The sequence below is a fragment of the Pygocentrus nattereri genome, chromosome 21 (genome assembly GCF_015220715.1).
Source record: "Pygocentrus nattereri isolate fPygNat1 chromosome 21, fPygNat1.pri, whole genome shotgun sequence".
Lineage (NCBI taxonomy): Eukaryota > Metazoa > Chordata > Actinopteri > Characiformes > Serrasalmidae > Pygocentrus > Pygocentrus nattereri.
The window spans coordinates 11,499,600-11,526,899 of NC_051231.1; the positions used below are offsets into that span (position 1 = coordinate 11,499,600).

The 27,300-nt window shown below is 37.9% G+C and overlaps 1 protein-coding gene across 2 annotated transcripts; it reads right to left on the minus strand.

Moving 5' to 3' along the window:
- Positions 1-3,675: 3,675 nt before the first annotated feature.
- On the minus strand, positions 3,676-26,110 carry zgc:77375 (uncharacterized protein LOC402927 homolog). 2 transcript variants are annotated; one of them, XM_017704792.2, is made up of 8 exons: positions 25,672-26,110; positions 20,900-21,103; positions 17,795-17,907; positions 13,442-13,535; positions 9,363-9,396; positions 8,754-8,928; positions 7,284-7,472; positions 3,676-6,275 (listed from the first exon to the last, which is right to left on the minus strand). In XM_017704792.2, exons 1-8 carry the CDS (start codon positions 25,795-25,797, stop codon positions 5,876-5,878), a joined length of 1,335 nt encoding a protein of 444 aa, XP_017560281.1. In that variant the 5' UTR covers positions 25,798-26,110; the 3' UTR covers positions 3,676-5,875. The 2 variants fall into 2 exon arrangements, with proteins under 2 accessions (XP_017560281.1, XP_017560280.1); XM_017704791.2 differs by having other exon boundaries at positions 20,900-21,106.
- Positions 26,111-27,300: the final 1,190 nt, after the last annotated feature.

The following is a 27,300-nucleotide window of genomic DNA, read 5'->3' on the forward strand; positions in this document are numbered from 1 at the left end:
AGTGGTGATAGGAACCAGGTGTCCGAAGCACTTAATGCAACTAAAATGCATTTTACAGGAAGTTATCATACAAAGCAACTTTTTGTTTTGTTTTTTTAAAACCATTTACAGTGCAGGCATACATGTAGAATGCTATGAGGCATAATAGTCCATAAAAAACAACTTAATTTGTTTAACACTTAATTTGGTTTAACACTATTTTCCAATTAAACAGTAAGTAAATAAATAACATTTTAAAATAAATAAGTAAAGAAAATGGCTATATTTGTCTCCAAGTTTCTCTACAGTGAACCATCTGACACCATACCACTTTGAATGACTGTTTACCCCTCAATCAATGAATTTTGCAGAAATTTTGAAGAAAAGGGGGGACTCCCCTATAAATAAGCCTGATTGTACCCTTTACTGCCATTATGAAGTCTTCTTGTATTCCTGAATGTAAGCTTATAAGAATGTTCATGCATAAATAACTCATGAACTCTACATTCTTCAAAACATTTCCAATCATATTTTGTAATAATGTTATTTTATTTTAATTTCAGTTAGTTGTATTTTTTATTTACATTGTGCAAGGTTTTTTAGCTAAATAACTAAAATAATTTAATTAAAATCTCATGCAGCTTTTTTTTTCATGGCTGCATTAGCCAGTCAAAATGTCTTTGCATCTCAAGCCAGTTGTAGCCACATATTTTTACTGTTTATATCCTGTTTACTTTTAGATGAGGTTTAGGCTGTTTTTGTAGTAATTAGAAATAAATTAGTAATTTTACTGCACATATAAAGTAAAGTGATATTACATTTTTGCAAGGCCACTTTTACTAGTTCTTTTTAGATTTATGCATTTTTTTTACTTTGCTGTACAATTTGTACTTAAGTAGATTGGAGGATTGAGACATGATGTAGGATTATATGTTTTTATTTACTTGAAAGTGAATTGTAATGCAATCTTCCAGAATGGATGTCTTTAGTGCCTTTTAATACAGTGTTTATACTGTTAGAATTATGAATTTGTAGTGTTTTTCTAGGGACAACTAAAAAAAATGTAACTTTGAATTTTATCTTGATATTTTATTAATCAATGAAATTTTCTTCTCTAATGACATTTTTAATCTATGTATGCAGCATAATTTAATTCTCTGTATGACCTGTTCATATTGAATAAATTGTTTTATTATTTTATGAATAAAACTTTGATGCATGAATAATAAGTTGGGATGCATGGATGTACTTTATGGGTAGGAATTCAGAAAATATCTAATGAGTCCTTCTTTAAATTAAATCAGGTGCTACTGATGGAACTGAACAAATCCAAGCCATGGCCTGAAAGCAAATCAAAACTTTCTGTTTTCTTCTAATCAGCTTCTAATTTACAACAGAAAGCTTTACTTGTTTTACTCTAATCATTTGTATTTATTTTAATGCTTTATAATGTTTTACTGGCAAAAACACGCTGTGCAGTAAATAGTTGAAACAATTTTCTTGGTTGCTTAAGATTATTTACAGCTTTAGGCAGCTGTTTGTCAAAAGCAGTGGTGGACAGTAACTAAGTAAATGTAATTAGTTACTGTACTTAAGCAGTTTTTTTTGTGCATCTGTACTGTACTTAAGTATTTCCAGTTTGAGCGACTTTTTACTTTCACTCCACTACATTTCAAAGTCAAATATCTTGTTTTTACTCTACATTTTGAGAAATCTGTCATTCATTTTGTTTTTTGTGTGTATAAAACCATAACATGTCAAAACAAAAGTGCAAAGCAAGAACACCAATCAGGGCACAGTGGTCACTTTGTCCTGAGCTTGTTTTGACCTGTTGGTCATACCGACCCAGTGCAGCACACAGTTCAACATCAGCGCAGCAGTGTAAAACGGGGAGCACGTACGTCACCTAAATGATGAACTAACCTAACTTTGTGTAAATAGACCACAATATAGAAATATGTCCACATATGCAGTTGTGACTGTCATGTGTCTTTATTTTCTGAATTCATACGAACACTTTCATTCTATTGTAGTTTTGGTTAGTTTATGTTTATGAACAGAGACCTACAGATCAACACAGTAAAGGAAAACTTATTTGTGATCCTGAGTTTAAAGCAAGTTTTTCTTTCAGCTTGTAACTAATTTACAAAGTAATCTTAAACTGAAACTTTGCTTGTTTGTAAAAGTGATTTCAGAGCCACTCGGTTCTCCCTGATGGAAAATGTTTACCTTCAGTGTTTTGTGCTCATTTTGATGATCATTTTAATAGACGTCAGCTTCACTAATTAATGACGTTCTATTAAAAGACTGGTTTACCAAGAGAGACACTGGAGAATTTTCACCTAAAATGAGTTCATGAAGCGAGTCTTGTTATAAAATTGATAACAGGACATCAGAGCCATAATTAATCTTTTAGTACTTTTACTTTCGATACTTAAGTACATTTGAAGGCAAATACTTTTGTACTTTTACTCAAGTGGAGGTCTCGAGTAAGGACTTTTACTTTTACTGGAGTAATATTTTACCTTGAGTATCTTTACTTTAACTCAAGTACATGGTTTGTGTACTTCGTCCACCTCTGGTCAAAAGACATTTAGTTGATTTTCTTTTGATTTAACTTTTTTGCACTTTGAAAATCAACAAAAAACCCAACAAACATCTTTGGATGTATATATGTGTGTGTGTGTGTGTGTGTGTGTGTATGTATGTATGTATGTAATATTGAATACTGGTTTTTGTTGTACAGGGTCAATAATATCTTAAATATGGGCCCATATATTTATGAAGTGTCAGTAAGATCAAGTCTAAGTGTTGTATATTAAAAAAGGCTTAACTAAAAGAATTAGATTGCTAGGTAAAAATAAAATGATCCTCCTTTGCAGTAAAATAAAGTTTTAGCGATAAATGCTCTCAAACACTGGAGTTAATGTATAACAGCTAATTCACCCTTTAACCCTAAAGGTTGGCGTGCGGACTGCTGGTCACCATAGCAATGCAGATAACAGTCTCACCTAGCTAGTAGCTGAAGAAAAGGCAAAGAGAAAGATTTAAGATAAACATTGATCATTTGCAGACAAATGGACTTAATTGCATTTATAATCACTCCAGCTGGTTTCCTGATGTTTAATCTGAAACGATAAGCTGTCAAACACTAAAAAGTTGCAAATTTTCCCATTCCACCTTAAATGGTGCAGCTGTTACATTCTGGTGCTTCAGGCACCATTTGAGGTGAATGGGAAAATGAAGCTGACTTCAGCCCCAAATGTTGAGAGACATTTTACAAGAAACTATTCCACTTTTGAGGAAGTTTCCTGCAGGAGATGTGAGAAAAGTGGCCATAGCTGAGCTTAAGCCTAAAGGAGAGCAAAGCAAGTTTGCATTCTCCATTATAATTTTTAACCTATACTAGTACATCAGCACATACCCAGACATATTTACAGCCAAGATAGTAAAACTAACATAAAATGTTGTGGCTCCCAATGTTGTTTGATTTTTGCTGAAAGGACAAAATAGTTCTTAACGTTTGGGTTGCCAACCCCTGACACAGACTGATCCTAGTACACTATTGTTAAGTTTGATAAACATGGGCCCCGAATTCCACTTCCACTTGGACAACTAGACAGAGGAATACACCTGTACTGAATCCAAATGTGCAATTATGTGCAAACATGATTATAAATATGAATCCAAAGATGGGACCTCAATGAAATACTCTTTTATTAACATTTCACTGCTTTGAATAACTCTAAAGAGGAACTGTTGTTAAGGGAAAATAAATACATTACACATGCAGTTCTCTGTTACAATGGTTGCACTTTCTTTTTTATGCCTTCATTACCTAGTAGTGAGGTCAGCTCAGTGGTTTGAGTGTTGTGCTTTGAATTTATGCATAAGTACCTAAGAATTCAAATATAAGATTTTTCATGTTACTGTAATGTAAGCAATAGAATTTATATTGTATTTAAGTCTATTTACCTGCTTAAATCATTGTTAAGGCACTGTAAAAGAAAGTGAGACCATAATATTTCAGTGGTACGCTCACTGAATTGGCTTTTCACGCGAGCCAATTCCAATGCCTTGTCAAAATGAATTAAAATGGCACAAGGGACACCGTTAGTGCACAACATTACAATGAATGAACTTTAAAACATAAAGAGCTTAACAGTACAACACCCATCATTATGACACCCCATTTATGTTTTATGTGGTCTGTATCTACTTCTGTACATAAATCTCTCAAATAAATGCAGGTGTGAGATGACGCAGGCAAATTAAGTAGTAATATTTTCTTACCCGAACACTGAAGAAGCTAAGAAACAGTTTAAAAAGTAAAGTTATCTGTTAACTTAGGAAATAATAATAATGCAAAATTAAGTGTACGAGCTAAGAACATTTAAGTAAAACATTCAAAAACTGACCTGTTTATGAGTTACTGTTGAAAATCTCTCGTATTTGTGTGGTTTTGTTTTAATGTGCTAATGTTACATTACTGCAGTAAATATTTACCAGTAACATTTTTTATGTCAAATAAAACTAACCAATTAACACATAATTATACGCAAGTGAATGGACTGGAACCATGTTCTCACAGTGCCTCCACAATACTGCTTGGAAAAAATCAATAACTGACAAACATCTATTGGCAAAATGCTGACAAAGTTGTAGGAAACCCTCGAAACCACCTTTAATATGAATCTACATGCACTGTGCTTTGATTCAAATAAAAATCCTTCCATGCTGCTGCATACAGTCCTGTGCAAAAGTCAGAGACTACCTTTAATTTATTTACTGTCCAGTAAAAATAGCAATTAAATGAACTTTATTTTCTGTCATATTTCTAAAGAGGTTAGACGCAAGGTAAGTTAAGGATAAGGTAAAAGACAAAGTTTCCAACTGAAGTGAAAAAGAGTCCAGTTTGTGTCCAGAGTGAAACCCCTATATATATATGTGTCACTGAAAAACGAATGGACCCGCTCCAGAGTCCAGACCTCAACATCACAGAATGTGTATGAAATTATTTTGACTGTGAGAAGCAGAAAATGCAAAGCCAGCGCTTCTAAGGCTGAACTTAATGGAACTTATGGTGTGGAACTGAAAGTAAGTCACCTGAAAAGAATGGAAGCTGTAATAATGCTAAACAGGGGACATACTAAATACTAAAAACAAGTTATATTTAGTTGTTAAGTGTTCTCTGTAATATTTTACTATTTAACTATCATTTACTGAAAAATTAACAGCTGTTTTGAATGGAAAATAAATATATTAGTGGTGGTCTCTGTGTTACATTAACACTAACCCTAAGCATGAAGGAGCCATACATTACTACTACTGAAAATACAACTGAGGCAGCTACAGCTTACAGTAATGTACCATAGAAAGACTTGGGGCGTAATCACTCCATGTGGCAGTAACTGAACTGTAATTACAGGAAATATGATTCATGTGGTGAAAAACACACCAAAAAAAGTCAACTGGATAGACAGCAAAGTTGAATTACAGTATTGTCTTTCATAAGTCTTTCATATTCTCCATTGTCTGGTCTGAATGAACCACAGCACCTTTGGCTTCATGCTTTTAAAGAAATTATCCAGGGGTTTTTAACCTGTATCTGCAGGATCTGCCCAATGGCTCCTATAATAGGTGAGTTTTGGATTGGTTTTCAGTACCTTCAATTAAGCTTACAGAAACATGTTGAAATTACTGTGTATAAGATATGACTCAATTACAGCAGACAGAGATCAGGCTAAAATATGATGGGTACTCTTTTAAGGTTTTGCATTGTGTATCTTGCTGGACTTCCTTTCCTTTACGATAACTGTGGAATTAAGGTGTTTATGTTGACCAGAAATTATTAACTATTCTTCGAAATGTCTTTGCATTCAGAGTCTTCATTTTACTAAACAGATGTTGTGAATTTCTCCATTTTGAAAATAAGTTCGACAGCAGCATCCACATCCTGAACCACGTTCCCAGGCTCCACGAGTGCCGGATCGAAGCGGAAGTCGCGGTGTCCATGGAACACGGTCTCCTTGATGCACTGGCTCGCATCTTTAGGCACCTCTGTGTGAGGGTTGTACACCCCTGTGCACACCAGGATGGACTTGCAGGAGGTGGCCGAAGGGGAGGCCAGCTCGCTCTCCCAGCCGCTGTCCGCGTCCACTTCCTGGCTGACCGGCGCAGGTGCTCCTGTAGCAGCCACGACTTGCGCCAGAGCTTTGGCACTCTTTCTGGCCAGCCGTTCCTCGAGGTAGCGGTTGTAGAGGTTGGCACCATAGATGTCTGTCATGAGGTTGTCCCTAAAGGTGTTTAGAAAATGAGAACCAACTCATTTACATATATCCGCCCATTCAACCTACAGTATTTTAGCCCCACCCACTCATACTGATGTTCTAAGGTGTGTTTCAGCTTGTACAAGACACAATACAGGGTAGCCAATCAGAACAGAGATCACTTACATATATTAGTCTTAAAGGGCCAGTTAGAAAAACAGATAAAGAAAGACTGGTCAAGTAAAAATGAAAATATTAACTATGACTATTTTTAGCACATATATAAGTTATTATTCAAATTAAATAAAACACCCAGAGTCAAGAAATAAGAACTGTCCAGGTCTTTTACCTCTTTAAATAGATGAGTTAGATATAGAGTCATGAACAACACATTTACATATCTGCCCACTCAGCCTACAGCTGAGGGAGTTAATAGTGTAAGACAAAATGTTGTACTGTTCATGTCTGTCAGGAAGCAAATGAATAATTACAGTCTTCCAAAAGATTTACACATGTGAAAGCAGCAGCTTAAAGCTTTGTTTCACTTCTCAGACCAGGCTGCTTTTCTGAATGTGGTGTACCTTAATTTACTTGTGAATATATCTGTTTTAAAGGCACAGTAACAAAAAAAAACTATTTAAGTGAAGAGAGTTTGGAAAAAGTCATGATTTGGTAAGTGAAATCACACAAATGTTATAAGTGGACTTGAGGGTAAAGAAAATATAAAATGAGAAAATGAGTTAGCACTGAAAAACTGAAAGTCATTGTGTTCTGGGGTCGTTAAACACTGGAGCTCCCATAGGAGAAATCTAAAACAAGATATATGAAAAACATATAAGATGGATTAATCTCTGCTTACAATTTCACAAAACAGATGGAAATTACATGTTTAGTTCCATAAAATGACTGAAAGTGATCATAGGCTAGCCATGGGGACCAAGACAGGAACATGGAAATGCTTTGGTCTTCATTTCCAATCAGTCAGCCTTTCTGAAACTCACGCTATGGCACAGTAAAGAAGTGAAAGTCTCTTACCCAATAGCGTAGAGAGATCTGATGGGTGCTCTCCAGCCTCTCTCAGCAGCCTGTTCTCTGATGAGATACTCAGCGTAATGGTAGGTCAGCTCACTGGGCTTCCCCATTAGAGCTTCATACTTCAGATCTCTGCCTGTGATCTTTTTATAAATGTTCTCCAGGCACACCATGAAAGTACCATGACCGAATCTGTGAAGAAGGCAAAGCTCATTTCTAAAGAGCTGTAGAAATCCTAAGAGTCCCTTGCAAACAGATATTTTTGAAATATACAAGTGAAATATTGGCTCAAACAAAAATCTGTAAACACAGTTTTAATTGATACACACATATACACCCCATATGTCAAACACAAGGCCCGTGACACAATCCTATCCAGCGTGTGAAAGTATTTTAACTTTCTATTACTATTAGCCTGTTTCACAATGTGCTGCACTACAATCCCAGGCATGTACCTCAATGTAAAGCGTGGTTCTGTTTCCCCTCTTAAAGCCTATAACAATGTTTTTGCTAATATACACACTGAAAGATGGTTCTTCTAGGGTTCTTTAGTAAAGACAATGGTTCTATGTAGAACCATAAGAAGCCATTTGCATGCATAAAAAGTTCTTTGCATGGTGAAATAGTTCTTTAGATTGATGGAGAATGTATTCTATATGGTTCTATATAGAACCTCTTTAAAAAGAGTTCTCTATAGGACCAAAATGCTGTGCTATTGTAATAAGCTTGACATCAACAAGTAACAAAGTAATAATACAAGAACCCTTTTCAATGCTATACAAAACCACATACAACACATTCTCCAATCTGAAGAACCATTTTTACCATGCAAAGAAATTTTTATGCATGCAAATGGCTCTGAGTGTTTATGGTTCTATATAGAATGACTGTCTATACTAAAGAACCGTCTTTTTTAAAGAACCTTAAAGAACTTTTTTTAAGTGTGTAGGCTATAATTAAAGAAAACTGCATCTCTTAAATTGTGTTTTCGATATAAAAATGATTAATCTTTCAGCCCTACCTTTTAGTGAACAATTATACTTTTGGTGAACAGATTATATATAAGTCCACATTGTATACAGTCATATGAGAAAGTTTGAACACCCTGGTTAAATTACATATTTCGATTATTTTCTAAGTGATAGTAAGTTAACGCTTGCTTTACAAGGAACAAACTTAAATGTGGCATTTTCCTGCCAATTTTAGCCCACAGTTTCTATCCTATTTGACAAATTTAACATATTAGAAAAAGTAAAATAGAATTTAAAAATGTGCCTTTGCACAGGCCACATTTTATGTTTTATTTTTCCCCAATAAATTAAACTCAGCAAATAAATTGTAATAGCGCACAAAAATGTACACATTTACACAACAGTAGAGGATGTGTGAACTTACTTTCACTTAGCTTGGCAAAAGTGGACAGTGAGTGGAAGTACTTAAGGTCAGTGTTTCTAACAAGTGTAAGATGTTTACCGTGGAGCTTGTGCTTCTGCCATCCACACGAGGTCCATGTTACAGGCCAAGAGTGGCAGGTGAGAGGAGTGTGAGGTTTCATATGTATTACTCAGATTCCCATTGGTCAATAAAACATCGATTATCAGCTGCAGGTTGGTCTCCCATCGAATGGGCTCCCCAAAGAGAATCACAGCTGCAAATCAAGAAACAGAGATAATTGCTGCTATTATCTAGAGATGTCACATGTGCATGTATTTCTAGCTTATGACTACAGTTACTGGTAAGTAGGCCTGAGATATAAACCAAATTCATTAAAAGGTCAATTACATTGTGACTACAGGCTATAATATCAGTTGAGAATGGTGCATGATGTATATATATCAATAAGAATAATAAAGCATGCCATAGCTATACTGCTTAGTGCTAATCTGTTCCCATTACTGGTGCAAATATGCTTCTAAGAGAAAGGAAGCAGGAGAGGGACATGAAACCTAGTCAATAAATGTTAACAAGGACCACTGAGGGGGGAATGGTTAGCAAGCCTGTACATCCACAACACAGGTGGACACACCTGTAGAGTTACAAAGTCCTAACAAACAAATCCATTTAACAACAAAAGCCTCTTACCTTCAACTTTAGGGAGGTTCACAATAGGGGAGGACTGCAATAATAATAAAGAAAAATGCACTTGATATCTCCTAATCTAACTTTGATAAGAGAGATCCTGTAACCTGTTGCTCAAAATAAGGTCACATTGGTTTGACAGTAAAGAATTAAATAAACTGGCCAGTCATGATATTACAAATTTCAGCACAGTTTAGTTCCAACTCAAAACAAACTAGGGCTGTCACAATCACTTTATTTTAATATTCATCATTTAAAATTTACCAGTGAGTTGACTGCAATCTGCATGATCATAATGCACACTTTAAAATCAATTTTTTAACAAAATGGTATTTCTTCCATTAAGTGTACGTTAGAAATCTTTGGATTGCTATGTTTTGTTTGGTTATGTTCATTTTATAGGTTAGCCTTAAAAATTTAATAAAGCAAATAATAATCAAAATAATTTGATTTTCATTTGTTTTTTTTTAGATGACTCTATTACCAACATAACTGATAGTGACAGCCCTAAAATAAAACAACTGATTCAACTAACCAAGATCATCTCAACAGTGTAAAAACTGCTCAGCCTAAAATTGTAAAGTAACTGATTTCACAGCTTTTTTTTTGGTTAACTTGAGGGCACTAAAGTGCTCCCAGCTCAATTTCCTAGTTCTGTATCACTGTTTGGTAAATGATAGAGGATTTGTTTTTTTACTCAGTTTATCTGCTAGCTGGAATTCTTTTCATTACACACTTCCATCAGGCATCTTCTCCTCTTGACCTTCCAGATCTGGAATGCTGTGGCTTTGCTGGGCTTCAAACTCACAGTCTCCTGATACTGGGATGCATTATTAGTCAGCTGCACCACATGTGACAAGTTAAAACAGTTTAAAAGACTAAAAACAAATATTTTCTGCAGTATATTCTAAATTTGTGGATTTGGAATCTGAGTAAATCCAGGTGCTCTATGGACTATGCTATTACCCCAAAAGACCCCAGTGATGCCACAGCCATCCGTAGGTATGTACCCAAGAGGAGAAAATGTTAGTTGGGATTGTGTAATGGAAAAGAGGCCAGTGGAAACCCAAGTTTAAAAAAAAATCATTTAGCAAACTGGTATGCCAGTGAGATGACACATTCTCATCATCCCATTTTCTCCTCCTGATAATTCACCTATGAATGTCTATGGCATCACTATGGTCTTCTTTTGGAGTGATAGCTTAATCTGCTGCACAACTCAGAAGATTCTTATTATTTAAATTTTTAATATACTGTAGAAAAAAACGGTCATTTTAACTTTTAACTGCTTTAGCTGAAAAGTACCGTGGTGACATGTGGTACAGCTGACTAACAATGCATCCCACCATCAGGAGACTGCGAGGCTGAAGTCCAGCAAAGACACAGCATTCCAGATCTGAAAGCTAAAGAGGGGAAAATGCCTGATGGACAGATTCCCAGCTAGTGGAGAAACTGAATAAAAAAAAACTAATTCTATACTGTTTACCAAACTGAGGTACAGACCTAAAAAATAAGAGAAACTTTTACTCAACCAGAAATTTGAGATGAACTCATCTCCTTAAGTTGACTCGAGTTAACTCAAGAAAAGCTGTGTAATCAGTGGCTTTACCAGTCACTTTACCAGTGAAGACACTGATTAGCTGCATAAAAAATATTAGCTTTGGATTGAGACTAAACTCTGCAGCAAAGCATTTTTTAAACGTCCGTGTCTACACAAAATAAATGCATGCCAAGGTATATAACTGGTATTCTCTTCTACACACAACTAATGAAAAAAAAACATTGCTGTCTGTAAGTATATGTGACTGGGTGTGCAAAGGTTTTAGATACCTGACAAAATTACATAAGAGAACTATTTCTCTGAACAGTAAGTGAAAATTTAATTAAAAAAACAGTCAAAGTCAATACAAGTACTAGCAATACAAAAAGTGGTTATTTTTTCTAAATGTGTTTGTTTACCCACTTCCAAACCTCTCTTTGTGGCAGGCTAGTATTACTTTTGACTATACTAATATCTGGTTTGTCTACTCAGTCCTTCTTAACTTAATCAGGTGTGCAGCTGATGAAATTGAACTTTCAAGTGATTGTATGAGACATCAGGAAGCAAACTTTGTTCTATTTACTAGCTACCAAAACCTCTACTATGTTTTTGAAAACAAAAATGAAAACAGTATTTGTTTACTTTAATTCTAATGTCAAATGGATTCATCTGTTAAATTATTTCAAAGTCAGAGCTGAAAAGACATTTTGAACTTTTAACTGACTTGGACTTTAGACTAAAAAGTTTGCTTTGAGTGACCCTATAAATTAAGTAAGTTTATTTATTTAAAACAAATGATTAAACATTCTATTTCGTCACTACCAAAACAATCATAACACTACCCTAACTTTACCAAATGTTTCAGTAGTGACCATTTTAGCTCATTTTGATTAAAACTCAAAAGCAAACTTCTTGTCCCAGATGAATGTTTTTTTTTCCTCAGTTTGTTTGGATGCCTAAAACCTTTGCACACTACTGTATTTATGGCCCTTAAACATTGTAGAAAAACAAGTGTTCGTGTGTGTGTGTGTGTGTGTGTGTGTGAGTGTGTGTGTGTATTTGCTCTTGTCATGCTCATTCTCTGGCGCTGAGCATATTTCACCTTTTCTTCCTGGTCTTACAGTCCACTGAAAAAGATTTGAAATGACAACTTTTCTTTTCTCTGCAGTGAGGTTATGGAACATTTCCTATTCGGGTGTTCCAGCTCTGTTTATAGCTAATAGTGATGAATGCATGACCTTCATGGCAAAATGTCTCTGTGATGGTAACTGTCAGTGCACTCAGACAAAAGAAAATCTGAGGCAACCTTTGACTTATGTCCAAACAGTTTGGCATGTTGGATCCAGTTTTTCTTTGATAATTTAAGGACTCCAAAAACAGCCTGATACACTAACTAATGAACCTTAAGAAATTACGTCATTAGAGAACTGTCTATGGTGAGTGGTAAAAAAAAAAAAAAAAAAAAAAAAAAAAAAAAATATATATATATATATATATATATATATATATATATATATATATATATATATATATATATATATAAAACATAGTTCAGCTGAAGCATTATTGACCACAATACTTTACCAGAACCCAAAGTGCACAGTGTATAGCACACATATGAGTTCAGTTTATACATATGACTAAAAAACGTGGCTTGGCGTTGGCTTGACATGTTATTAATACATGTCAATATGTCATTAAGTACAAGCTGATTACAGCAGTTAAAGTGACATTTATGAAGTTTAGCTAAAATGCTTGTAACCAAACTAACAGGAGCAGATTGTATGGCCTGAAACTGCTTTTTCAATAAAATGGGAGGTGGAAGGAAAAAAGGTGGAGTAGAAAAAGATGTAACAGGTAGGTGGAAACTAAGGTTTAAATGCTTGTAAGACGTAGGAGTCTGAGCAGTTTTAGAAAATGACTTAGACTCTGTGGGCATTAAAAAAGGAATGACATTTCTCAGGAAGGAAACATGCCAAGTTTGGTGGCTGTAATTTTTAGGCTGTAGGAGGAAGAACAATTTAGAAAAATGACTACAGTACATCCAGGAGTGAAACTGGGATGGAAATGGAGGCTTTTGCTACGTAAAACAGGAACACTATGGACTGGTATAATATTAAAGGGCCCACATCTTGGAATAAAATACAAGAATTTGATGTATTGATGTAAATACTGTTAAAAGTTTCAAAACATACTGTTCACTTCCTAACCCATATATGAAAACTAAGTTGCAAAAAACAGCACATTTTTAATTAATTGGTTTCATGATGTCAAAGAATACAACCCATTTACATGCCTACAGCAATTAAGCCCCATTCATTCACACAGGAAAAAGTCAGGCTCTGTTTTTTATACATCTTATTCATCCTCGATTTTGTCAAGCTGCTTTTTATATCATACTGCAGTTCTAATGGATTTATTATGTCTAGTAATGCTACCTATATGCTCATTTATTTCATAGGCCTGCACAGGTTTGAGCTGAGCCTGAACTAGATCCCCTCTCATGCATTTTGACCAATAAAAACATGTCAGGTGTACTCACTGGTAGCTTGGGGCGTCTGTTGTGATCCACCATGTCCAGCAGGGGGAAGGATTCTCGTAGCTCATCAATACTGACCACCTTGGTAAAGCCCAAGCTGAGAGAATAGGTTAAGAATTAATTTAGTTTTCTGGAGGATGTTGAAAAGCTATGACCGATAGAATTGGACGGTCTGGAGCAGCCGCACGTAAGCCCAAGGTTATCATGTCCAATGTTAAATGTGTCCTAGAGGGCTATAAAGCCCCCAGGATTGGGCTGTGGGGCAGTGGAAGCCTGTTCATCATCCAACATCAGTAACTGACCTCAATCAGATGCTCCAATTAATGCTCAATCAAATTCTTACAGCAAAGCTCCAACATCTAGTGTAAAGCCTTCCCAGAAGAGTTAAGGCTGTTACTGCAGCAAAGAGGGACAGACTCACTATTAATACCCTTCAATTCAGAAGATCGAGGAAGTAAACATGTTTTCTCAAAGCAGGCAGATCCACTTTCTTTCATTTGTTTTTTCAAGATGTAATTACAGAAAAAAAACCTGAACGAATGAGCCTTGCTTAGCCTCATTCATCCAGCGGGAAAACTGACTTGAGGGTCTGGACAAACACATGCCAAGGACACACTCGGCTCTTGGCCACTGTTCAAGTGAGACGCTGAAACTAAGGACTGAAACGCTGCACTCCACTGCAAAAACTTCTTGTTCATTCTTTGATGTAATTTGACTTAGTATTAAGTGATGAATTGGTACTTAACTGTAATCACTTTAGTATATGATATAATGTTTTAGAACATGATTTTTCAATTTGTTGTCACAACAATATTCTATGAAAAGTCCTTGTGTAACTTGTGCACAAAGTGTTCTGTTATACAACGCAATCATGGATTGCGCAAAGGATTTAAGTGATTAGAACACAATCAGTGTTGGTTCAGACTGTCTACACTAAAGGAAACCATGCCTTACACGTAGTTCCAGTGTGTACACTAGAATTATTGATTCCAACTAATATCAGCATAATTGCTGCTATAATATGCAATAATTGCATAAATGCAATATGTTTAATTCACTCTAAACCAGTATATACATTGGTGTTTCCTTTGTACCAGGGGTCGGCAACCCAAATGTGAAGAAGATACATTTTGTCTGTTTTACCATTTTGGAAGTAAATATGTCTCAGTATGTGCTAATGTACTAGAATATGCTAAAAAAAAGCATAAACGAAAATGCAGACTTACTTTGCTGTGCTTTATGCTTTAGCTTAGGTATAGTCACTTTTCTCACATCTCCAGCAGGAAACTTTTCCATAAAAGTAGGATAGTTAAATGGTGCCTGAGGCGCAAAATGTAAGTGCTGCACTATTTAAGGTGGAACAGGAAAATTCGAACAAGAACCTGGCAAACAAGAAGCTGATTTCAGCTTTGGGACTTTTTAGTGTTTGACAGTTTCCCATTAAACATATCGGGAAGCCAGGTGGAGTGATTATAAATGCGAATAAGTCAATTTATCTCCAAATTATCTTGTTGCCTTTTTATTAGCTACTAGCTAGGCGAAAAGAATTAGCAGTTATACATTGGCTCCCATGTTTAAGACCATTTAGTGGTAATACTGTTAGAACGATCAGCAGAGCTTAATTTTACTGCAAAGGAGGATAATTTTATTCTCCATGCTGTTGTAACGTGCAGAATGTGGCTTGTATACTGAATGTTTAAAAATAAGCATGGTGATTCCATAAAAAGCCAATGTCTAGAAGGCAGTAAATGTTTCTCCAAAGTATGAATATATTTTTCAGCATTAATGGTGCCTTTAGCAATTTGAAAGTTACCAGTCAGCTGTGGCGCAGAGATTCCTCCCAGCTGCCTGAACATTTTGATGATTTTATGCACTGCAGAGGGTGAAATACCTAAAATCCTTGCAATCGCTCTCTGAGGAACATTGGGCCTCATTCACCGACTGTTTATAAGAAGGAATTACTTCTTAAATCCCATTTATGCAGTTTCCACAGAGATTCTGCCATTCACCAAGGTTTTCTTATTTGGGATTTGTTCTTAAGTAAGAACAGAATCTACACACACTCAAGAGCACAGAGATGTGAACAGTTCTGCACTTTAAGAACACATCCTGAATCTGATGTAGACTTTTTCCTAGCACCTTTCTCAAGAACACATTTAAGAAAAATGTTGATATTGTTGAATGAGGCCCATTGTTCTTCAACTGTAGGATTATTCACTGGCACATTTTGGCAAGTGGCAAGCCTCAACCCATCCATGCTCTGGAAGGACTATATGCTCTATTTACACCAATGAATCATTGCATCACCCATTCAAGATGCTTTCTAAACAATTAGCAATGATCCTAGTCTTCAATTGCCCAATATGAATGTTCTGGAATGCGTTACAAGCATCAATTTCTGAGTGACTGCATTTTTACTCATTGTGCTAAAACATTAGATATCTTGTCTTTGTACTGTTTTGTTTAAATACAGATTAAGGGGATTTACAAATAAATGCTTTCTGTTGTTATTTGCATTTCACATATTGCCCCAACCTTTTTTGGAATTGAGGTTTCAAAGGACTACTGAAAAGACACAACAAATAAAATACTCCACAACAAGCCATCACTGTCAGAGCGACAGAGCTAGGTCAAACAATCTTCTGTGTCAGCCTAAAAATGTTCCCCGTTCTCATTCCTGAGTGCTTTTTGTCTGTCTCCACTCAAAAGGCAGTACAGCATTACGACAAGCCAAATGAGTTTTCTCTTTTCAGATGACCGAATCCATCAGTCCAGAAAACATAATCTTGGTCTAGAGGTAAATCCTTGTGTTAAAAAAAAATAGCAAATTTCTAGTACATTGCATAAGTGCTCATTATGTTGTGCTCCAGTGGTTCACCCTGCCATCATGGATCAGCTTCTCGTCAGGTTTTAATCTATCCAATCGTGACAAGCACTTGTTACACAACCAGAAGGCGATGAATACAGATGTTCTGCCATGCTGTTTTGTTACAGCATACCACCCACTTGAGACCATGATTTAAGATCTGACACAGCAGACTGATCTTTTAATCCAGCAGTATTATGAAAAACGACAAGAAGAGGCTGAATTTAGAGATGCAACATTATTATACGAACGTGCTGCAAAGCCTTCCCTCATTGTCATTCAGAGCACTTTCAGCATCACAGCCTTCCCTGCAGTCTAACAGCCAATTTCACGACTACTGATCGCATCCCAGCACAACAACTGACAGTTCAGTCATCTCAGCCATATACAGGCTGTACTATCACAGAGATTTTGTTGCTGTCACTAGAAAACCTTCACAGAAACAGGAGGTTTATAAGAGGGGAAAAAAGGCATTATTTCATCTTAAAGTATCCTGGCCTAAAGTGAGCCGTTTATACATTCTTTGTTATGTTGTGTAGTATTATGTAGGGAAGCACTGCTTCAATCAGTCTCGTTGGTTTGACTTTGTTGCTTTTGTGTTTTCATCCATCAGTATATTCTCACTACAATACCCAGCATGTATTACACAAATACATCACACAATCACTACAGATCTCAACAAATACTCAATAAATTTTGACTGCCAGGCATCAAACGTTTTTCTTTTTTAAAACAATAATTCAGCCAGCTACCGAAATGAATCAAATAAGCGTGCACCCCAAGGGCTTCGTCTTCTTTTACAAACAGTGTTATATAACAGGGTTATACACATGTGTACTAACACTTTGGGCCCACTGTTGGGGCCTGGTGATTTAAGGGGTTGTAACTTCAAAAACTTGTGTCCATTCATCATGAAATGTTCAGAGTGTGAAGAGACAGTTGGAGTTTCAAATGATAAGAAAGAAAATTCTTGTGACAGTGTCGACTTACATACTGATGTATGGAATCAACCTTCCCACTGTGGAGTATGTTTTACGACAATATACTGATTTCAAGGACCCAAATACTCTTAATTTTATGTGGTCAAAATGAAACTCCAACAGTTTTAGTTAAACAGTTTTCCAGTGATTGAATATGATTGTTGTCAACTGTCACATTTATAAATGCAAACAGTGGAAACTCAAGTCTTCAATAACATACACACCATTTTTACTGAATTTTCTCCCAATTTAGTCATGTCCACTAGTAAGTTTTCCCCATCACAAAATGCTACCATGCTGGGAGAGTGAAGGCTAGAACATGCTTCCTCTAAGACACTTCTAAGCTCCAACGTCACTGTACATTGTGCGCTTGGAGAAGCGTTAAATGTGAATTGTGTTACGTCAGCTAACAGACACCCAAGATGGAGCATCATGCTGAATAAATGGCAGCAAATAAAGACCATCTTACCCACCCAGAGAGAAAGAGAGAGGGAGCAGATGAAAGGATACTTTTTGGCGATGTCCAGCACCGGGCCCTGTCCTGACACTAGCACACACTTTTCATGATACTTCCTCAACATTTTCAAAGGGCTGTGAGACATCATGACTTGATCCTGTGATATCTGTGGGAGAATCACAAAAATGATTCTAATCAGTAACTAATAACAAACTCTGTACACCTTGTACAACCTCATTTCCCAAAAAGTTTAGACGCTGTGCAATATGTAAATGAATTTTATTTAATATAGTATAAAGACAACATATGAAAGGCTAAAACGGAGACATTTTATTGTTTTTTTTTTTTAAATATGTGCTCATTTGTTCCCCAAAATTTGGGATGGGAGCATGTTTACCACTGTGTTTCATCATCTCTTCTTTTAACAACACACTGTAAGCGTTTGGAAACTGAGGAGACACTGCCGTAGTTTTGGAAAACTACAAATGTTTTCCATTCTTACTTAAAATAGGATTTCAGCTGCTCAGCAGTTCAGAGTCTGTTTTTCTCATATTTCTCATTTCATATATTTCAGTGCCATATGTTTTCAGGTCTGGACTGCAGGCAGGTCAATTTAGCACCCTAACTTATTTATTACAGAGTAAATACTACAAAGGCATGCTGTTGTAATATGCACAGAATGTGTTTTGACAAAGTCTTGCTGAAATAATCAAGGCCTTCTCTGAAAAGACATGAACATCCATCCATTCATTGTCTTCCGTTTCTCCGGGGTTCCGGGCAGCATCCTAAGCAATGAGGCCCAGACCTCCCTTTCCCCAGCCACTTCCACTAGCTCCCCCGGGGGGATTCCGAGGCGCTCCCAGGCCAGCTGGGCGATATAGTCACGCCAGCGTGTACTGGGTCTTCCCCGGGGTCTCCTCCCAGTTGGAATTGCCTGTGACACTCCCAAGGGAGGAAGCAGCGGCTCTACTCCGAGTCCCTCCCAGATGACTGAACTTCTCACCCTATCTCTAAGGGAGAGTCCAGACACCCTGCGGAGAAAACAAATTTTGTCCGCTTGTATTCGCAATCTCATTCTTTCGGTCATTACCCATAGCTCATGACCATAGGTGAGGGTGGGAACGTAAATCGACCGGTAAAACAGATTGTATCATTCTGTTTTTATCATGTATGTATCATTCAGCATTAATGGTGCCTTCACAGATGAGCATGTCACCATGGCCATGTGCACTAATGTACCCTGTATTATCATGGGAGATGATACAGCAGAACAACATGAGAGAGGTTTGGAGTGGAATGAGAACCATCACCAGCTTCAGGTCCAGCAACAACAGAGGAGTAGAGGGCAGCATGGATGGGGCGAACAAGCTAAATCTGTTCTTTAATAGATTTGACACTGCAGGCTCTGTCCTCCCCCCATCCTGACTCCACCCCACTCCCCTCCCCCTCTCTCCCCCTCCTGATAGTCTGCAACCCCTCCTGTGACAGTCCATCTCACACCTCCACCCCTCCTCCACCCATCACCTCTACAATGAGTCTCGCTACTGACCAGGTGAGAAGACAGCTGAAGAGTCTGAAAGGGCCTGATGGGGTCCCCCCCAGGGTGCTTAAAGCCTGTGCCACCCAGCTTTGTGGAGTACTGAAACATGTCTTCAACATGAGCCTGAGTCTCCAGAGGGTCCCTATGATGTGGAAGACGTCCTGCATTGTTCCTGTTCCGAAGACGTCATGACCCAGGGACACCAAGGACTAAAGGCCAGTGGCACTAACGTCCCACATCATGAAGACCATGGAGAGGCTCGTCTTGGATCAGCTCCGGCCCATGATCCAGCCACTTCTGGACCCTTCCAGTTCGCCTATCATCCCCGCCTAGGAGTTGAAGACGCCATCATCTACCTGCTCAACCGAGTTTACGCACACCTGGATAAGCCAGCCAGCACTGAGGATCATGTTTTTTGACTTCTCCAGTGCATTTAATACCATTCGGCCTGCTCTTCTGGGTAATAAAATGACTGTGATCCAAGTAGATCCCCCCTTGTGCCCTGGATTGTTGACTGCCTGACTGGCAGACCACAGTATGTACACCTGCAACACTGTGTGTCGGACAGAGCAGTCAGCAGCATTAAAGTCCCGCAGGGAACTGTCCTCTCTCCCTTCCTCTTCTGAGGTCCTTCAACATTTGCTGTACTATGCTCAGGATCTTCTATGAATCTGTGGTGGTGAGTGCTATCCTCTGTGCTGTTGCATGCTGGGGAAGCAGACTGAGGGTGGCAGACAAACAGACTCAAAAAACTGATCCGCAAGGCCAGTGATGTTGTGGGTGTGGAGCTGGACTTGTGGAACCATGGACAATGGCTCCCACCCACTCTACGATGCAGTGATGAGATATAGGAGCACATTTAGTGCAAGACTCATTCTACCGACTGGAAGTCATTCTTACCTGTAGCCATTAAACTCTATAACTCCTTCCTCAATATGCAATAACTCAGAGTTGCAATAATTTGAACTGCTTTATACAGTATGTTTCATATTTATCATCACAGCCACTACCACTTACTGTACTGCAATTTCCCTCTGGGATCAATAAAGTACACTGATTCTGATGAATAGTGGCTTCTGAACTGTGCACTGATAACAAGCTGAGTGGTCTTTAGACTGGAGGACACAGTGCACATGATTTCCAAAAAGAATTTCAAATTTTGATTGTGCCACAGTACAATTTTCCACTTCGCCTCAGTCCATCCTCAGTTTCAACATTTGATTTGTTGTCTTTGTACTATTTTCAAATAATTACAGTGTTTAAATTATTTGCACATCATTGCAGTTTGTTTTCATTCTGTAATGAGTAGCGAGGAGGCGGATGCATATGTGGAGATAAGCGACTTTTATTAAGGGCAAATCCAGGGTCATGGTCAGAACAGTCCAGGTTAAAATAGCCAAGACGAAGAGATCGGGGAACAGACATAATAAGAGAAACACAACAAACAAATCCAACACATCAAACATGATCAAACATATCAAACAAAGACCAGCCACGAAAAACCAGTGTAACCTGCAAGACTGGGGAAGTCATTCCTCAGTTTCAAGTGTCTAAACTATATAGGAAATATTTCATTTTATTATGAGTCATAAAGCATAAACCTGAGAATAATACTCACAGGAACGCCCAGTATGTGAGACAGCTGATCTGCTTTCTTCTGTCGCAGACAGTTCCCAGCGTTTGTGACAAAGACAACAGGAATAACAAACCGGCCCTTGGAGTCCACCAACTTTTGGAAAGCTTTTTTGGCTGCTGGGATGGGGGTCCTGCCTCGGACCAAGACCCCGTCAATGTCGAACAGCAAGCCAAAGTCTGGCCCAGGCTGCTTAAAGAGAAAAAAAGCACAGAAGTTGGGGTCTAGAAATGCAGGAACGTGCAAGTGTAGCTGCATCTTTTTGGAACATTTCGATCAATTTTGTGGTGGGTGGTTTGCTGGTTGAAATTCTCTGTCAGGTGTCAAGACAGTTTTCAAATAACCCTTATACCGGTCCATATCAATCAGCCACAACTGACCAATATGGATCAGTATAAAGTATAAATGTACAAGCAGCACAAACTGTGTTAATGTTACCCCATTTAGTTGAATGGCTTAATCAGGGATGTTTTAGACACGTTTCAAAAGAAAATGAAAATTCAGTAGACGTTCCACCACCTCCCACCATCTGGTCCTTCACATCTGAATGGCTTGAAGGAATGACTTGGTCAGCTACATCAGATGATGTTGTGGTCTCTTGACCTTGTGAGCAAAACAAGCTGGCACTGACAGCTATATAATGATAATATTTTCCAAATCCCAGTGTCTGCTTTTTGGAGGCATGAAATGGGATGTACGTATAAGATAAATTACTTGAGAGATTTGATGAAGCTGAAGTTGGCTCCTTATTCTTAATTCTTATTCCAGCTTAATTGTTGCTGCAGTTATTCAGGTGCCTGTTCAGGTGCCAGAATGTAATTCCTGCTCAATTTAAGGTGAAATACAAAATTCTACCAAAAAGCAGCCCAAAAAAAAGCCAACTTCAGCCTTGTAGAAATTCAGACAAGAAACAATATTAGCACCATTTTACTCGGGCCCGTAGAGGTAGTGTTTTTTAGTTCTTAACAGTTTTTCATTAGAATGTCAATCAGCCAATGGTAGCCTTCAAAAATAGATTTAATTAAGCATCTAAAATGGTTTTATTTAAATATATACATGGTGTGCTGTTTTAGTAATCTGAGCCATAACAAAATAATCAACACAAACTAAACTGTGTTGAAATTTGCGATTTTATTTGATTTAATTTCTAAGGAAGATTAGAAGATTTACGCATTATATTATCATTTAAAAATGGCAGCAAATGTGTTGCCAAAAAATCGATTATTCAGATTATTATACCAGATGCTTGGTCTGCTTAGTGTCAATGTTGTACTCCTGTAAATTACTATGTACAATATGTAGTTAACTATCTATTACTACCATATGTTCAATTAAGATAATAAGACAATAATATCCTTGCTTTAAGCCAGATATTACATTAGACAAGACAAGTGACAACTGACTTACAAGTTACACTGACATTTCTCTACTAGAAACAGCCACTCCCTTCATCTGACACGTCCCAACCATAACAGAACAACTAACCCTCTTATACACTCAGCTCTATTGTGTGAAGTGAAAGTAAGACTGAAGGTTTATTGAATATTCTACTTAGGCTTAGGACTAATGGACTGGCGACCTGTCCTGGCGACCTGTCCTGGACTGGCGACCTGTCCAGGGTGTATCCTGCCTTCCGCCCGAAGACTGCTGGGATAGGCTCCAGCAACCCCCCGCGACCCTGACGGAGAAGCGGCTTAGAAAATGGATGGATGGATGGATGGGCTTAGGACTATATATTGTTAATTAGAGCCACAACAAGTTTGAGTCATTTTTTTAAGAAAAGTAAGTAAAAATTCTGATTCCTGCTTCTTAAATTGGAATACTTTCTGGTTTCTTAACTCCTCTGTGACATCAACCTGAATATATTCGGGATGTGGATTAGAAAAAAAAATTATGACATCCTCTTGGACTTTGGAAAACACTGCTCGACATTATTCACCATTTTCTGACATTTTACAGAACAAACAACTAATCGATTAATCGAAAAAGTAATCGACAGATTAATCGACAATGAAAATAATCATTAGTCGCAGCCATATTGTTAATGAATACTAGCAGTGATTAAGTCAGGGCTTTAGCTAAGTAAGTCTAGATTTACAGGAGCAATGTGCATCAAAAAGCAGCTCCAGTTGTAATTTTCACCTGTAGCCTCTGGGCAGGTACAGAAAAAACAACTGCGCTGACCAAGACACATAAAAGTACATCAAACAGGTAATAATACTAATTAATTAAAACAATACTTACTATAAAACAAGACAGTATATTAAACAGAACAAGGAATGTACTCGTTATTCTGTTTTTTCCACCCATCCACCAAACTAAAACTACTGTTTTCCCACAGAAACCATTTTTTCCTTTGGCAAACAGTCAATACATCCTTAATTCCACATCAAATTCCTCTGCACAGTATAGAACCAGGTAGGCTAAAATTACACTCTGGCACCTGAGTCCTGTGCTAACCCATGCAAAAGTGATGATTCTGCCTAAGTGCTGTTTTCTACACATTCAGTAATAATGTGGGCGGAAGAGGGAGAAAAAACATGAAAATGAAAGCTGCCTTTTCCACGAAAAACAAAGCACAGTGGAAATTCCAGCGCTGTAGCAGGAATTATATTATATATTATAGAAGGTGTAAAATGTCATCTGTGCTTTAACACAAACTGTTACATACAATTACATTCACTGTAAAATCTTTGACCCAAGTGTTCATCATAATACAGCGACACGGAACAGCCATAACGTTTTTAAAGGTTTATATTTATAAATTAAATTATTCATTTTAGATTATCCATTTTATCTTTATGAGCTACTATAAAATTCTTGTGGGAATCTTACAGCGACATTTTCACTAATGCCATCTCCTCAAAATACTGACTTATTATATCAAACACAGGGACATTTTCTCAAGAATTTGACTCAGTAAGTCATTATTTTGACATAATGTGTTGAAATAATGAATGATTCTCAAATTATAGACCTATGAATGCCTGAATACTGACTTACTAGATTGAATTAATGACAATGCCTCAAAAATATTGCTTGTATCAAGTTTATAATTTACTCTCCCCAAATAATTCATTTCTTAAATACTTTTAAAATTCAATGACTCGTTATTTTGACATTTTATGTTGGAATTTTGTCTTTATAACACAAAACTACGTCAAAATTTTGATAAAAATAAGTCATTATTAAAAGATGCTAAGTCAAAATTTTGACACACTTCTGATTTTTATTTTGTTCTACTTGCTGTGAAATTACAAGTATTGCTACAGTTCCATCCGGGTTAAAGAAAGAAAACCATACTTGATGGGACCCCTGTTCACTGTAGCTTGTCTTCCCTATGCAAATGTATTTAAGCGTAACACCAGTTTCAGGCCTAGATTAAACATTTTTAAAAGGCTATCGTACACATTATGGTCAAGATAACCATTTGAAGCATGAATCTGGTACACGTTTAAAAAAATAACAGCACTGGTCACCACACACACACACACACACACAGATGACCTGTTTCCAGAAGATACAACAGAAACCTCAGTACAGAACCTCAGACCTTTATTCAAGATGTCCTGACCTCGGATAGCCTTGAAACTGGTCAACAACAGCCATGAGAAAAACAACCCATGTGAAGCAATTCAGCAGAAATCACCCTCTGAAGATGGACACAGCAGCTGGACATCACCCAAAACTCAGGGAGCTGAATTTCATCTTGCTTTCAACAAATGCTAAACCAGCTTCGTTAATAACAATGGTTCTTCAAAGGTTCTTTAGTAAAGGGAATGGTTAAATAGTGCTTTGCATGGTGAAACTGCTCTTCCGATTGATGGAGAATATGGTTTAATGTAGCACTAAAAAGGGTTCTACTATTGTTACGATGGCACAATGAGCTTGTAACAATAAAAGAACCCTTTTGGTGCTACACAGAAACACCACACGCTTAAATGGTTCTTCGAATGCTGAAATTGTTCTTCTGACTGACGGAGAATGTGTTGTATGTGGTTCTACAAAAAATGAAAATAGCCCCAGCTTGACACCCTAATAGTAGCAGAACCCTTTTACATGCTATTTTCAAGAAGGTTCTATATAGAACCGTATAAAAAACAGTCTCCATCAATCTGAAGAACCATTTCACCATGCAAAGCAACATTTAAGCATGAAATGGTTCTGTAGAGAGTCCTTTTGAAAGTGGTTCTATAAAGCACTCAAAAAGGGTTCTTCTATTGTTGCAAGCCTAACATCGTAATAATAGCAGAACCCTTTTTGGTGTGACACAGAACCATATACAGCACATTCTCCATCAGAAGAGAATGAAGAGCCATTTAATCATTTAAGCGTGAAATGGTGCTATACAGAACACATGGCTCTAATTAGAACCATTCTTTTTACCAGGGAACCCTTGAAGAACCATCTTTTTTTAATGCTTGCATCACTAATTCCCTACAGAACCGCAAGTTTGCACCACTGCCGAACAGAAAGATCTAGCAACGGTACAAAAACAAGCACCGGCCACGTAAAAAAACAAAAACTGAGGTCAGCTTCTTGTTTTCGCATTTTCCGTTCCACCTTAAAGAGCGCTGCAGCTGCAGTGCAGCCCCAGGCGCGAGAACGTAACTGCTGCACAATTTAAGGTGGAACGGGTTAAATCGAACAAGAAGCTGGCCAAATAGTCCATATCACTCAGTCAGAGCCGCGGATGTGAAACACAGCCCGCTGAAGTCGCAGTTCGGTCAAGACTGACTTAAAACCTGAATACTAACCTCTGTCTTGCCGCCGGCCGAAGCGCAGGCGGCGGCTGCAGTTGGCGGCGCGGCGGTGCTCCCCAGCCGGCCCGACCGGCAGAGCAGGCTGCCCGCCGCCCTGAAAACCAAACCCGAGGCTTTCATTTCTCTGCCCTCTCGCCGCTTCCCAGCACCCGAGACTTGCGCTATTTCTCCATGAAGCTTTTTGTAGAAGAGCGGCGTGACGACACAGGAGGAGGGCCGACACCGGCGAGGGCTCGCCAGGAAACGGGCATCCTCACCGAGGACGGCGGGGGAGGAGGAAAGAACTCAGTCTTAGAGAATTCGTTTCACTTCATTAGCTTAATTATGCCCTAGAAATAGTCAGTAAAGAATTCAAACGTCGTTTTCTAACAGTTAGGAAGATGAACTTCTGTGAGGGGGGATGGGAAGAAGCGCAAACTCGAAAACAACAGGCTGCGTCCTAAAATGTGTTCTCGCGCCCTATTTAGGACGCTTATCTAGTGCTCTAGCAATCTGTCCTACCTATTAAGCGTTTATACTGCGCATATCATTAATTATAGGTAATAAATTAGTAATCTAAGGTAATTTAGTGTTTTAAACGGTTTAGTGTGTTTGTAGTGTTAATTCAGTACACTCAGTTTAATATTACTACTGATATGATTATTATTCATTCATTCATTCATTCATTTTTAAGATGCTCATCCTCTTGGGTTGCAAATGTGCTGGAGCCCATCTCCAGCGTTAACTGTGCAGAAGACAGGAAACACCCTGGACAGGTTGCCTGTCCATCACAGGGCAGACACACACACACAGATATATCTAAGCCGCTTATCCCCCTGGGTTGCAGGGGGGAGCTGCATCCTATCCCAGCAGTCATTGGGCAGAACACCTTGGACAAGTTGCCAGTCCATCACAGGGCAGACAGACAGACAGACATATACATTCACACACTCAAACCAATTTAGCATGTCCAGTTGGCCTGACTGCATGTCTTTGGACTGTGGGAGGAACCCGGAGAACCCAGAGGAAACCCAGGCAGACACGGGGAGAACATGCAAACTCCACATGTAACTGCTGTACCATTTAAGGTGAACGGGGGAATTTGAGTAAGAAGCAGGCGAACAGTGAGCTGACTTTAGCTTCAGGGCATTTTATCGTTTATCACTGCAGATTATTAACGTATCAGCTTTATAAATGCCAAGTCCTTTCACCTCCAAATTACTCATGTTTGTCTTGAATCATTCTCTTTGCTGTCTTGTTAGCTACTAGCTAGGGGAGAGTCCAGTGTTTAAGACCGTTCATTGTTCAAACTGTGTTGAATGATCAGCAGAGCTTTATTTCACTGCAAAAGAGGATTATTTTATTTTTACCTGACAATCTAATTGTGGAGTAAAAGCGCCGCATGTTGTCGAGGCCTGGTCTAAACTAACACCACAACAAGAAGTTAAACCCCATTGTGGTTGCTGGAAAGTTTTGTGCCCAAATATGGAAATGAGTTCCTACTCCATTCAGGAGAGTCGGCTGGGATAAAGGGAAGAGGGAATTCTAGGAATCTTATTTAAACATGAAATAAACATATCGCTGGATGTACAAAACCTCTAAACTGGGAACTTTGCAGGAGCAGGAAAAAAGCATTCTTAACTT